Consider the following 13,695-nt stretch of genomic DNA (forward strand, 5'->3'; position numbering starts at 1 on the left):
GACACTAATCTCCCCCTTACAAGCAAATTCTGAGAAAAGAAGATCTGATGGATGAAAAGTAATGGAAGATTTTAACCAGGAAAGGACAAGTATCCTATAAAGTGAACATTAAGGCAGATTCTCAGAGATGACATCTATAGTAGTCCTAGGACACCTCAATTAACGTGATCATCCACAACATTAGCAGATGCTGCTGTGACCACAGAACTACAGTAACCAGCACTCTCCCTCCACAGGCACAGCTTTACTGCACAGTTGGGGTAGGTAGATTTGAGACGTGAATCAGGCAATTTTTGCTGTAGTTTTTTGGAGGCAAACATAAGAGGGTGGATATAAAACTGAAATATTCGTCCATGATACAGAAAATAATTACGCCAAGTAAAAACTTATCTATTCCTGGAATTTAAAAGACTATTAACTATAATAACAATTATTTTTATATAGCGCTAACATATTCCGCAGCACTTTACAGACATTATCATCGCTGTCCCCGTTGGGGCTCACAATCTACATTCCCTATCAGTATGTCTTTGGAATGTGGGAGGAAACCGGAGAACCCGGAGGAAACCCACACAAACACGCAGAGAACATACAAACTCTTGCAGATGTTTTCCAGGGTGGGGCTTGAACCCAGGACCCCAGCGCTGCAATACTAACCACTGAGCCACCGTGCTCCCCCGGAACTGCCATGGAAAGTGCATGTGTGATTCAGGTTTTATGATATTTATGACCGCACGTTCTCAGCTAACATCAGCAGGGAGTAAGACAAGCGCTCGTCTTCTCTCCAGACAGAAATGGATTGCATTTAAAGCCTGCAAGTGAATCAAGGTAATAATGAGCAGTAATTCTCCAATCTCTGACAATAACAGGGTGTGTGTACATTTACCGACTGGCAGCGTTAGAAGAACGCTGATCAGTAAATCTTTGCCAATTGGCAGTTGTGTAAAAGCCCGTTTACGCAGGCAGACCGCCTCAGATGTGCATATGGAACGATCAGCAGCAGATCACGCAGAGCATATAGGCTGCTATTGTTCTCAGCAGCGCAGGCCCTGTTTATAGAGGACGATGCACTTCAGAGAACGACGATCTTGTGGGTAAACAAAAAAAAAAAAATCATTTCACCCCAACGAACAAGTGTTTTCAGGTGATCGGCAGTCCTAGCAATGCTCGTTCCCGATAATAGCGGGGTATAAATGCACCTTGTATTCTATATTTTCACTATCCTCACACACCGCTATATCCACACAATACACTCTGGCACCAGCAGGCTGCGTCGAGACGATTGGGAGGGAGCAGTGAACTATGTGAGACATGTCAGAATTCTGTACAGTGAGACCAAGGCACAACATCTGCTGCAAGGGAGTATGGAAAACGTTTATATCGGCTCCGCTGTCATGTCTAGGAAGTAGCAAAGCCTAAAGCGATGGCTGTTATAAGAGTTCTAGCCAGCCGTGGGCTATCCAGGAGGCACAGGAAGATACCACACATTTTTTTTTTCTAATATTTTACATCATGAAAGAGGGCTCATAGTTTGGCATTTATCTTGTAGCTGATTCTATTAATAAGAGCAGACGTAGCATGGATGTAACACACGAGGGAGAAGCTCTTGGCGGCCATTATATTCATCCGATTCACCCTCTGTCCGGGAAACCAGGCGATGACAATATCTGCAGAGGCAGATTCATTCCCGGAGCCTTAAATGAGCCAGAGAAATGTAGTTCTCATGGGGGTGGAAGGAGCCAAGGTTTCTATTGCTCACATATAACCCTCTCTGCACAAGCAGGATACAGTAACACTCCGCTTGGATGTCCCCACGATATGGATTCATTACAATAGTAAGCCAAAGGCTTATTCTTACAGTGAATCCATGAAGCTCAGACTCACAAAGATGGATCAGCCTCACTCTACAAGGCCATCTGCCCTCCCCTAGACGCCAATACTACTGGAGCTGCGGACCTCATCCACTTAATGAGATTAGAAAATAATCTGCACAAGTGCATAGTACATGACCATGCGTCTCACAATGTGCACAGAAAAATAAAAATCAGTTCCAGCTTCCAGGCAATGTTAGGATGTCAAATAGAAGCGAACCCGGCAGGAGCTGATGAGAAATAAAGGTCCAGTAATGCTTCACATAATTATTTTACAAGGGCAATGAGGCAAATTAAATGGACATTTCCACTTTAAATCCTGTCCAAGAAAAAAGAAAAGAACAACAAAACTATGAAGAAGGATAAAGATGTAGGATACCAAACATGATCTTCCCTCAAAACCTTTTTTCTTTTCCATCCTGTTTTCTCATCTTGGCCAGTGTTTTTGCTCCCATGGACTTCAGGATATGGTCCTTGTGCCGTCATCTCTTCATCCTTATGGACTGCTGTCTTGGCTGACCAGCATTCTTGTTCCTCACGTGAACATGCTTTTTTTCAGTTTTACTTTTGCCTTGCATTGGTGACAGGATACAGGGATTTCCGGCAATACAAGTGTCAACTCAAGAACACGGTCCCATAGTTTAGGCCAACCCTTGAGGCTTTATGTCCGCAAACTGCACCTCCCTTCACTCTACAGTATCCATTAGACTAAAGATGATGAAAATGGAATATAATCTAGAAGACTCGTGAAATGTAACAATAACGGTTCGATATAAACGACCTACAATGTACCATCATTAGTCCTCAGTCTGCGAAAGCACTTTGCAGAAAGTTGTCAAAAACATCTATTGTACATCGCCTGAAATGGACGGGAATAGGTATGGCTGCCTCTGCATAATCACCTTTCACTAGACGGTCGGATAGCAACTGTTAGTGAACCATCAACCTGACAGTTTTAGACAAGAATTTGGGCTCCGCTCAAAAAATCTTCTATGGGTGACGCATTACAGAGCCGAAATAACACAATGTTCAGGATCTGCACGATTACTCCAAATATTGTACAGGTGGAGCCGACATATTAGCCACGATCAGCTCCATTTTACAGTTTAAGCGTCAGGAACACAAGACTAGAATCCAGTTATGAATATATGTCTTGTATAGATTTTACATTGTGTGAAATGGCCTAAACACACACGTCTATCCATTTCCTCTTGGGGCAAAAAAAAAAAATTGCTCTTTGACATTTCCATCAATGCTCGAGTCCATTTGACATTTAGGAATCACATACAGCCCTGGTCTTGTCTGCTGCATTCCTGCCACAAACAGAAAGGAAGGAGAAAAAAGAGCAGCCTGCTGCTCGACATCTGCACCGTGCCCCTGCTGTGCTTTCAGCACCTTCTTATCACATCTATACTCTAATTATGGAGCAGCAGATTTAGCTTGGAAAATTGGAAATGCAGAAATGTTAATGCTGAATACTCAAGTTTACAAGAAAAGAAGCTGGAAACCTCTGATGGGCCAAATACCAAAAAAAATTACTTTTTATTGCCAACTGGAACAAAGGCCACAGCGTTCACTGACAAGGAAAAACAAATAAAAAACAGCATCTAAAGGTACCGTCACACATAACGATCTCGTTATGCGTGACAGCGACCAACGATCAGGCCCCTGCTGGGAGATCGTTGGTCGCTGATCACCCGCTGTCATCGCTGGATCGGCGTGTGTGACGCCAATTCAGCGATGTGTTCACTTGTAACCAGGGTAAATATCGGGTTACTAAGCGCGGCCCTGCACTTAGTAACCCGATGTTTACCCTGGTTACCCGGGTGCTGCAGGGGGACTTGGGCATCGTTGAAGACAGTTTCAACGATGCCGAAGTCGTTCCCCTGATCGTTCCCCTGCTCCCCAGCGACCACACAACGACTTACCAACGATCACGGCCAGGTCGTATCGCTGGTCGTGATCGTTGGTAAGTTGTTTAGTGTAACGGTACCTTAAGACTACAACACAAGTGTACAGTGGAGGCTTCAGCCACAGATGCTAATGAGGTGATAGATAACAGAGGAAGTGGGGGTGCAGGAAACACAAGACTCATTATGTTCTTCACACATCTACCTGCAAGGCTTCCAAAAAGACAATCAGCCAGCTAGTCTGCACAGCCAATACAGGGTCATCCAGGGTGTGCCCGCCACACAAACACCTCTCAAGGAGCAAAACACAAATACTACACTTGTGATTTACTTGCGAAACATTTGTGCTAATAGGAGACATTAGCAACTTGGAGGGGCCCAAAGCCATGGAAACAGGTGAGGACTACTTACTGCATCTGCTTCTTAGGCTACGTTCACATTAGTGTTGCGCCGCCGTGCGTCGGCGACGCGACGCACGCTAAAACGCGCGCAAACGCGCGCAAAAACGCGCGCGTTTTGCGACGCGTGCGTCGTTTTCCGACGAAAATCGGACGCACAGAAAATGCTACATGTAGCGTTTTCTTGCGTCCGACGCTAGCGTCGGAAACGACGCACGTGGCGAAAAACGCCACCAAAACGACGCACGCGTCCCCTATGTTAAACATAGGGGCGCGTCGCCGGCGCAACAGCGACGCACATTGGCGGAACGCCAATGTGAACGTAGCCTTACTTCACCATCCCTGCTCCCACTAATGCAAACAACCGCAGTCATAGAAACAATCCGGTGTGTAGCAGGCACAGCCATGAAATCAGGCTGAAAGGAAACCTGACCATCGCATTATCCACAGAAAGGGCCGTCACCTTATCATAATAGTATTATGAGGCGCTATCGGGTTATGAAACCACTACTTCTGGACCATAATTTCTTAGAAATCTGCACGGTGCCGTTTCTCGGTTATTCCTCCTGGAAACGTATGTGACACCTAGGCCTGTCCCTACACAATCTCTCCATGTCAAATCAGAGCTAACAGTGTCACACTGTGTAGGGACACAACCATTTGACCAGAGATTGCTCCCACCTCAGTTCATGTTTTAGATTTCCAGGACCAAAGGGACACAACAAGAGCTCATGAGAAGAGAGACTTCACAATTGTGATTTCTTGGGAAGCGACAAAAATGTAATAAAACAGTAATGACAGCAGTTGCAACAGCTCTTCTTTAATGGGTCCTTATAATTATCAATACGAGGGAAAATGTGGCACTTGTTGACCGATAAAATGTCTTCAGTCTGTATTGGGCATGACAGGCAACAGCTATTTCGTCTCACTTCTCCTGGCCCCAATGCAGCCTCCCTGTCCCAGGACTGTGCTCACAAACACTCATGGGTATAACTGAAGCCGAACTACGTCTCACCAACACTGCTTTCTGGGATAGTGTGAATGTGGCCCTGACAACATTAAAAAGCTGGGCCCCTTTTAAGAAACAAATGACGACAAATAGAAACTCACCGTCTCTTTGTTGGGAAGCAATTCCTTTCTAATTCTGAAGAAGTTCTTGCCATACTGTCGTAATCCTTTGATGAACCGTTTCTGTATTAAAAACAAAAGACATTTATAGTACCAAAATATATGACGCGGCATTGTAGAGGAAAATGTCGCTAAGATTTTCCTATTGTATATAAAATGGTCAGATTCTGTTTAGTAAACGGCTACAGACACTGTCAGTGCCATTAAAGTCTGTTCCTCCGGTATATGGTGGCGGTAACAACTTGGCAAATGTCCTCTTTACTATGTAACTTGTGCTCCACAGATAATGTCAAAGAAAATCGTTTTCACTATTTCTGGCTTAATCAGACAAAGCGAGTTACTGTGCACTTGTCCACGCTAACAGACTTTCTGGTAATTGTGTACTTGTCATTCTCATACATTTTATTATTTATTTTACTCACTTACATAGCACCAATAATTCCACAACACTTTAAACACATCGCTATCACGGTCCCCATTAGGGTACCGTCACACTATACAATTTACCAACGATCACGACCAGTGATACGACCTGGCCGTGATCGTTGGTAAGTCGTAGTGTGGTCGCTGGGGAGCTGTCACACAGACAGCTCTCCAGCGACCAACGATGCCGAGGTCCCCGGGTAACCATCTGGTTACTAAGCGCAGGACCGCGCTTAGTAACCCGATGTTTACCCTGGTTACCAGCGTAAAAAAAAACAAACACTACATACTTACATTCCGGTGTCTGTCCCTTGCAGTCTGCTTCCCGCACTCACTGACTGCCGGCCATAAAGTGAAAGCACAGCACAGCGGTGACGTCACCTGTGCTCTGCTTTCACTTTACGGCCGGCAGTCAGTGAGTGCGGGAAGCAGACGGCAAGGGACCTGACGGACACCGGAATGTATGTATGTACTGTTTTTTTTTTTTTTTTTACATTTACGCTGGTAACCAGGGTAAACATCGGGTTACTAAGCGCGGTCCTGCGCTTAGTAACCCGATGTTTACCCTGGTTACAAGCGAACGCATCGCTAGATCGGTGTCACACACACCGATCTAGCGATGACAGCGAGAGATCCAGCGACGAAAGAAAGTTCCAAACGATCTGCTACGACGTACGATTCTCAGCAGGATCCCTGATCGCTGCTGCGTGTCAGACACAGCGATATCGTATGGATATCGCTGGAACGTCACGAATCGTACCGTCGTAGCGACAAAAGTGCCTCTGTGTGACGGTACCCTTAATTAGGCTCATAATTAAATTTGCTATTGATACCAGCAGGAAATCCACTCAAACATGAGGAGGACATACAAACTCCATCAGATGTGGTCTTAGGTGGTGTTTGAACCCAGGCCTCAAGTGCAGCAAATCTACAGTGCTACCCACTGAGCCATCGTGCTGCCCTATCACACGTCATCATCAGTATCACTAATACACATGGATTTACATGGTTAAGATCCACTGTTCTCTGCGGTCAATAAGCTTGTAAGCGGGAGGACTCTTAATTATGACAAGACAATCGACAGCAACTAATTGATTTCCCTGGAAACATCTCAACTAGGAAACACGGGAGGACAAGATAAAGGGGGGAAAAAACATTTGCTCTTGTGAAAATTGCCAATTCTTTCTGCAGGCTGCATCTGCCCCCTCCCCCTCCATTTAAACCTTTTTTTCTTAACACTGGACAACTTATAAAAGGAAGCTAAACAGAGAAGGAAACTGAGAAATATATACAGAAATCATCTTCGTGTTTTAGGAGTTCATTTATGTCCGCTCTACAAGAAAAAAATAAATAAATAAAAGTACTGGTATATATTTTCTAGGCATAAACTGATTAAAAATGACAAACATACTGTCCTTCCAGCACCCCTGCGGATCAAGGATAGGTTACTCTGAATGTCTCTGCCCACTCTGGAAGTGGTGTCTCAGCACTGTTGCAGTCGGTGATTGGCTGCAGCGGTCAGTCATCAGAGAAACATCTGATTATGTGCCCCTCAAGTCACCTGACCGCTACTGTGACTTCCAAACGGGGCATCCACTGCTCCCAGTCAGTGGGAGCTCTGGAGCAATCTGTGTAACTGGAAAGTGGGCATACCTCTGATTATTTTGAATCAATCTATGCCTTAAAAAAAAAAATACATGTATGTGTAAATTATATATATTTTACGGTCGATCACGCTCTTTAAGCTCTACTCTATTCGGCCAGTTACCGGACAAAAATGGAAAAGATTAGCAGGAGATTAACCCCAGTGTTCTCTGTAGGATTTCTCAGAGACTGAATGTTTCAGGATCACGCAGAAAATGCTACAGACGACGAGCAGCGAGGCTCTGCTTCACTTTTATCATTCCTTTCTAGGTTTGGTGTAAGGAGAGCTATGATGGTGACGAGACAACTGCAAGATTCACGTTTGTTAAATTGTTTTCTTTTTCGGTTTCTGGGAGCCCCAAGATATGGATTTCATGTATTGATGAAAGTGCTTCCAAAACGGACACAGGCAACTCGATCTGATTCTATTTTCGAGGGCAAGAAATAAACCTGCCATCACCTCCGCCCCATCCAAGACTTCTAAGGGCCTTATCATGTTTTATAGGCTGTGGCATCTTATCTGGCTTTTATGTGTGATCCGCCTATACACTGCTGAGAGGCCGAGCAGAGATTTATTCCTAGGTGTATCCAAGCGTCCTTATAAACAGGAACAGCTGCTTCTGACCTTTATAGGAAGGTTATAAAGGACTTCTTTCTGTGTGATGAAGTTTATGGATATCTGACAGCAGTGAATGGAGGCAGCTCTAACATGACGTCTTACCACTTCATCTTCGGTCCAGCACTTCTCTATTAGTTTGGGAACTGGCTTCTTCACTAAACGTTGCAAGGCCTTTCCGGCATCGTAGCTGCTTTCATGTAGCTAGAGGAAGGAGAAATATGAAACAGAATTACAAATGACCCCATAGTGAAGACACAGATTTTTATCAAATGTTTTCCAGTCAAAATCTAAGTGGAAGAGACTGGTGAGGTGATTGCACTGAGAATAGGATAAATGTAGCAGCCGGCGTGGGACCATTCAGGGCAATCCCCGAAGTTTGTAAGCTGCAAAATGCACCAACTATCGGAGGATTCCCCTCTGCTGGACGTAATACCCAGTGTCCAGACCAGCGATCCAATCTATTATGTATTTTCCCTATGATTTTGCACATTGCAGGTCACTGGCTTCAAAGCTAGCCATGTACATTAGCACCTAGGAGGCAGCTCATGGAAGCCGAACCTTGGAAACAAGCCGCTATAAGCCACCACTTCTGCTGGAAATACCCAGACAGGATAGGTTTCTAGCACCTTAGAGCAGCAGCTTACACACTGGCATTTTATTTTTCAGGCACCCCCCTTACGCCACCCTGTACTCCAGACACAGCCAAGCTCCAGTGGCCAAAAACAGAGCAGTCAACATGCCTCCTCTATGGAGTCGAATGACAGCGCACAAAAGGAAAGTAAACACCGATCTCTAGACCTGTTTTTCTTTATAGTCTGCAAAAATGGGAAAACAGCAAGCAGAGTTATATTGCAGTTTACAGAGACCCCAATACAAGTCGGGGGTCCATAGGTCTGGGCCTCTAAAACTATGTACGGTAGAAATTAGCTTGACCTAATCAGATTCTCCACTGATGCAAACATAACTGCACACCTGGCAACAGAGGCCCTAGACTAGCAAGTCATGGAGAGAAGATACTTCATAAACGCAGTTGACTGTTCCTATTAGTCGATGGTGGAAGTGGGACTCGATAGTCATGGCATCACTGGTCCATAGGGGTGGCAAAGGAGGCAGATCAGAAATGTGACCAACGCCATACAGAAACCCGAGTGCAGAGAATGACCCTGAACAGGTACAATCATATACAGAATGCCATCTGCAGCCAGTGCGATCTCGCCACGTCCTTTTCTTAGTGACACAGCTGGAAGGTTCCTTGGTTTCATAATGATCTCCATTCCCCGTCTCTCACATCTCAACACGGTGCTGCATTCTAATTTATATCTTCAATTACAGCGCATATTGTGTGGAAACCTTTCCTGTTTCTCAGTGAATGGGGGTAGGAGAAGGCGGCTCTGGAACCGGTGCTTCTATAATGAGTCATTACATTGCCAGTTCCACACAATATAAAAAGGGGGTTCGGATCTCTGCAGCATCGCGGATGCCAGACAGAAGTGGCCATATTTCAAAATTTAGTCAATCCTTACTAATAAATACTATAAAAAAAAAAAAAAAAAAAGGGAATTCAGTATCTGCCATTAGGCGCTCATGATTCTTTATCATATAACAATGGCGATGTGACAGATGGGCTATGAAAATATTAGTATAATGTTGACTCAAGAGTGTGGAGAATGTCCATTTCTCCAAGCTATGAATGACATATGAAAATATTCACTGCATACAGATAACATTGCTTGAACTGGATAGCAGAAACGGTCCATAAGGTTTAATTAACATTTCCCCTTCGATTTCAGCCAATGCTCACTTTACATTCTGAATGGCGAGGAGGACAAGACATTACACCGAAATTCACAGGATCGGGTTCATCGACTACTTAGATTTTACAGGATCGTTGCGACTGTTTATGGAATCATCATCAAAGAGACCAAATCTCTGTGGATTTCAGAGAAGCGGCGGTCTACCAGGACGACATGCTTCCACCATCGGCTGCTTCTATTTAGAAGAGTTCATTTTACATAGCGGCCGCCCACATTCTTATCCAGACATGTAAAGGGATACGGCACACCACAAATAGCAAGACACAAGGACACTCAAAGACCCAGCAAGCGTCACATTCCTATAGATCATGGATGCCCCTCTCTGTCCTCTGCACCTCTCTGCATTGCCACGTCTGGGCAACAACATTAAATCACTGCGCTACTGCTGCTGATAGCAGGTGCTGCTGTTATTGCAGAAATAAAGCCCTGGATTGTCAAGCCCGATTTATAGCAGGGAAGGAAACCTTATTGAATCTCCATAATAATAAATGACACTGCTCATCCAGTGCTCCTTTATATCTCCCAGGACGGCATGTAATAAAAGCAACAACAAGGAGCTAGAGACTGTGCAAAGACTTTCACTAGCAGTATAGCGCCGACATATTCCGCAACGATGCACAGACACTGCATTCTTTATATCATACCTTATATCACATCCAACAAAACATAAGATTGTGAGGGTGCTAATAGGCCAGGTGCACACAGAGGTCTTTAAGTATTTTTTTTTTTTTTTTAGAGCAGGTACAATCCAAAACGTGCACACAAAAAACACTTAAAAAAAATTATGAAAGATTCTTTGTGTATTTTTCTAGTGTAAAACCACTTTGCTGTTCATATGTTTAGTGTTTTTTTCCCCCCACTCGAGTTTTGTCTAATAATTACCCAAGCAATAAACCTCTTCAGAAAGGAAGCGGACAGGAACTATGGCGCAACCTATTGGAAGTAGCAATCCTAAAAATCAATATTGACCCTTTAAGAAGGGTTTGCCATATAACTTTGGATAAGAAGCAAATCTAGAAACTTAACTAATCTACAATGAGAATATTGACTGGTATAATTCATCCATCAATGAGCATGACTGAAAATTGATATATCTCCTGTAACCATCAGACAGCTGAAAATCACTTATGGCAACTCCCCAACAATTTTGGAAGCCTTTCACCGTACCCAGATAATATCACACTCATATCATCCATTTATTTCTGTTTTTTTTTTTTACTTAATGAAGTGTGAATAACTGGTCTGATAGTGCAACCAAAAAAATTCTGACTTTAGATACCAATTATGGAAAATTAAAAAGGCTGAATAAAGAGTATAAGTACTACAGGATTGTGCACTTGGTAACTGTCAATTTATTCTAATGGCCTGGGTATGCGGAATATACATTAGCACATATGTACCTACAAATGTGCACAGTCAATACTTACTGTATTAAGTGCGTTGAGTGTGGTATCATCCCGAGAAGCAGCAACACAGCCATCTTCTGTAGATCCGCCATCACACATCCCTGCAAAGGCAGCCATGCTCCTGTCCAAAAAAAAAGCATGCATGAACGGAGATGTAGGCCAAACAGAGGCACACATGAACTAAGCACTAGGCCAAAAAGATGCACACATGAACTGAGAACTAGGCCAAAAAAAGGCACACATGAACTGAGCAGTAGGCCAAAGAGAGGCACACATGAACTGAGCACTAGGCCAAAAAGATGCACACATGAACTGAGAACTAGGCCAAAAAGATGCAGACATGAACTGAGCACTAGGCCAAAAAGATGCAGACATGAACTGAGAACTAGGCCAAAAAGAGGCACACATGAACTGAGAACTAGGCCAAAAAGATGCAGACATGAACTGAGAACTAGGCCAAAAAGAGGCACACGAACTGAGAACTAGGCCAAAAAGAGGCACACATGAACTGAGAACTAGGCCAAAAAGAGGTACACATGAACTGAGAACTAGGCCAAAAAGACTCACACATGAACTGAGAACTAGGCCAAAAAGAGGCACACATGAACTGAGAACTAGGCCAAAAAGAGGTACACATGAACTGAGCACTAGGCCAAAACGATGCACACATGAACTGAGAACTAGGCCAAAAAAAGGCACACATGAACTGAGCAGTAGGCCAAAGAGAGGCACACATGAACTGAGCACTAGGCCAAAAAGAGGCACACATGAACTGAGAACTAGGCCAAAAAGAGGCACACATGAACTGAGCACTAGGCCAAAAAGAGGCACACATGAACTGAGAACTAGGCCAAAAAGAGGCACACGAACTGAGAACTAGGCCAAAAAGAGGCACACATGAACTAAACTAGGCCAAAAAGATGCACACATGAACTAAGAACTAGGCCAAAAAGATGCACACGAACTGAGAACTAGGCCAAAAAGAGGCACACATGAACTGAGAACTAGGCCAAAAAGAGGCACACATGAACTGAGAACTAGGCCAAAAAGAGGCACACGAACTGAGAACTAGGCCAAAAAGAGGCACACATGAACTAAACTAGGCCAAAAAGATGCACACATGAACTAAGAACTAGGCCAAAAAGATGCACACGAACTGAGAACTAGGCCAAAAAGAGGCACACATGAACTGAGAACTAGGCCAAAAAGAGGCACACATGAACTAAGAACTAGGCCAAAAAGAGGCACACATGAACTGAGAACTAGGCCAAAAAGAGGCACACATGAACTGAGAACTAGGCCAAAAAGAGGCACACGAACTGAGAACTAGGCCAAAAAGAGGCACACGAACTGAGAACTAGGCCAAAAAGATGCACACATGAACTGAGAACTAGGCCAAAAAGATGCACATATGAACTGAGAACTAGGCCAAAAAGAAGGCACACATGAACTGAGTACTAGGCCAAAAAGATTAACACATGAACTGAGCACTATGCCGCTTACCCTCAAATACCAAGAAAAAAAAAGAGCATAAGACAGTACTTCAGGCCTGCACAGAAGCATTGTGTCCGCTCGCTGTATGGAGAACTGACTGGTGTTCACATGCAGCAGCTTGGGTGTAGAAAATATTGCAACTAAAAAAAAAATATTACATGCATCTGAATTTATTTTTTTGCAGCAGATGCATGGTTTTCTGTAAAGTCCATTCAGTTTAAATTTTTCCGAAAATGTCTACAACAAATCTGCCTCATGTGAATAGACCATACCAGTAACAGCCTCGGAAATTTGCAAGCTTGAACTGCTGTGCAGAAAAAAAGTGGCTCATTCACACGTTTTTTTTTTGCGTACGGCTGCTGTGTTTTTCACAGATAGCACTCTTAGCTATAATAATGAATGGGGTCGTTCACAAGTCCGTGATTATTTTCGGACATGGCGGTCTACACAAAACCGATATTGATCTGAGTGTTGGCTCAATGTTGGCAATGCAAGACTATGGATCCGTGAAAAAGATTGAATCGGCATCTAAGTGCTGTGCGGTTTGCCGGACTGCTAGATCGGAAAAGAGAAGAGTAACTTATTTTTTTCCCATGCGAGATAAAGTGATGAAACGGATGTTGAAGACTGACACTGATGAAACGCATAGTTTGATGTGTGAATGAGCTCTAGGGATCCAGTCCTTTTATACTTGGGACTGGTGAGGGTCTGCAGTAACGTTGCAGCATGTCCTAGGAATGTGCCCGGATAGTCTAATTGGGGTACAGCTCAAGTCCAAACAAATGTTCATCCATTCAAAACCCCCATTATTGTAAGCGGCGGGGCCCTCAGGAAGCAGCAGTTTATCACCGATACTGAGGATATGTGATGAGTTGTAATTTTGTCACCAGTCACATTACCAGGATTCAAGTGCCAAAAAACCCAACAGGCATCACCCCCATGCTAAAGCAATGATTTCAGTGTATGTTGGCTAGTGCATGATTGCAGG

At 43.9% G+C, this 13,695-nt stretch overlaps 1 protein-coding gene across 5 annotated transcripts in view; it reads right to left on the reverse strand.

The window, feature by feature from the left end:
- The window catches only part of RERE (arginine-glutamic acid dipeptide repeats), a 342,283-nt gene that overhangs the window by 32,777 nt on the left and 295,811 nt on the right, over positions 1 to 13,695 (reverse strand). For all 5 annotated transcript variants that reach the window (XM_069741281.1, XM_069741280.1, XM_069741282.1 and 2 more), the window contains 3 exons: positions 11,235 to 11,334; positions 8,096 to 8,194; positions 5,290 to 5,370 (listed from right to left, as the gene is read on the reverse strand). In XM_069741281.1, the coding sequence (XP_069597382.1) occupies positions 5,290 to 5,370; positions 8,096 to 8,194; positions 11,235 to 11,334 (280 nt within the window). The remainder of the gene's footprint in view (positions 1 to 5,289; positions 5,371 to 8,095; positions 8,195 to 11,234; positions 11,335 to 13,695) is intronic.

Source organism: Ranitomeya imitator, chromosome 10, assembly GCF_032444005.1.
Source record: "Ranitomeya imitator isolate aRanImi1 chromosome 10, aRanImi1.pri, whole genome shotgun sequence".
Taxonomy (NCBI): domain Eukaryota; kingdom Metazoa; phylum Chordata; class Amphibia; order Anura; family Dendrobatidae; genus Ranitomeya; species Ranitomeya imitator.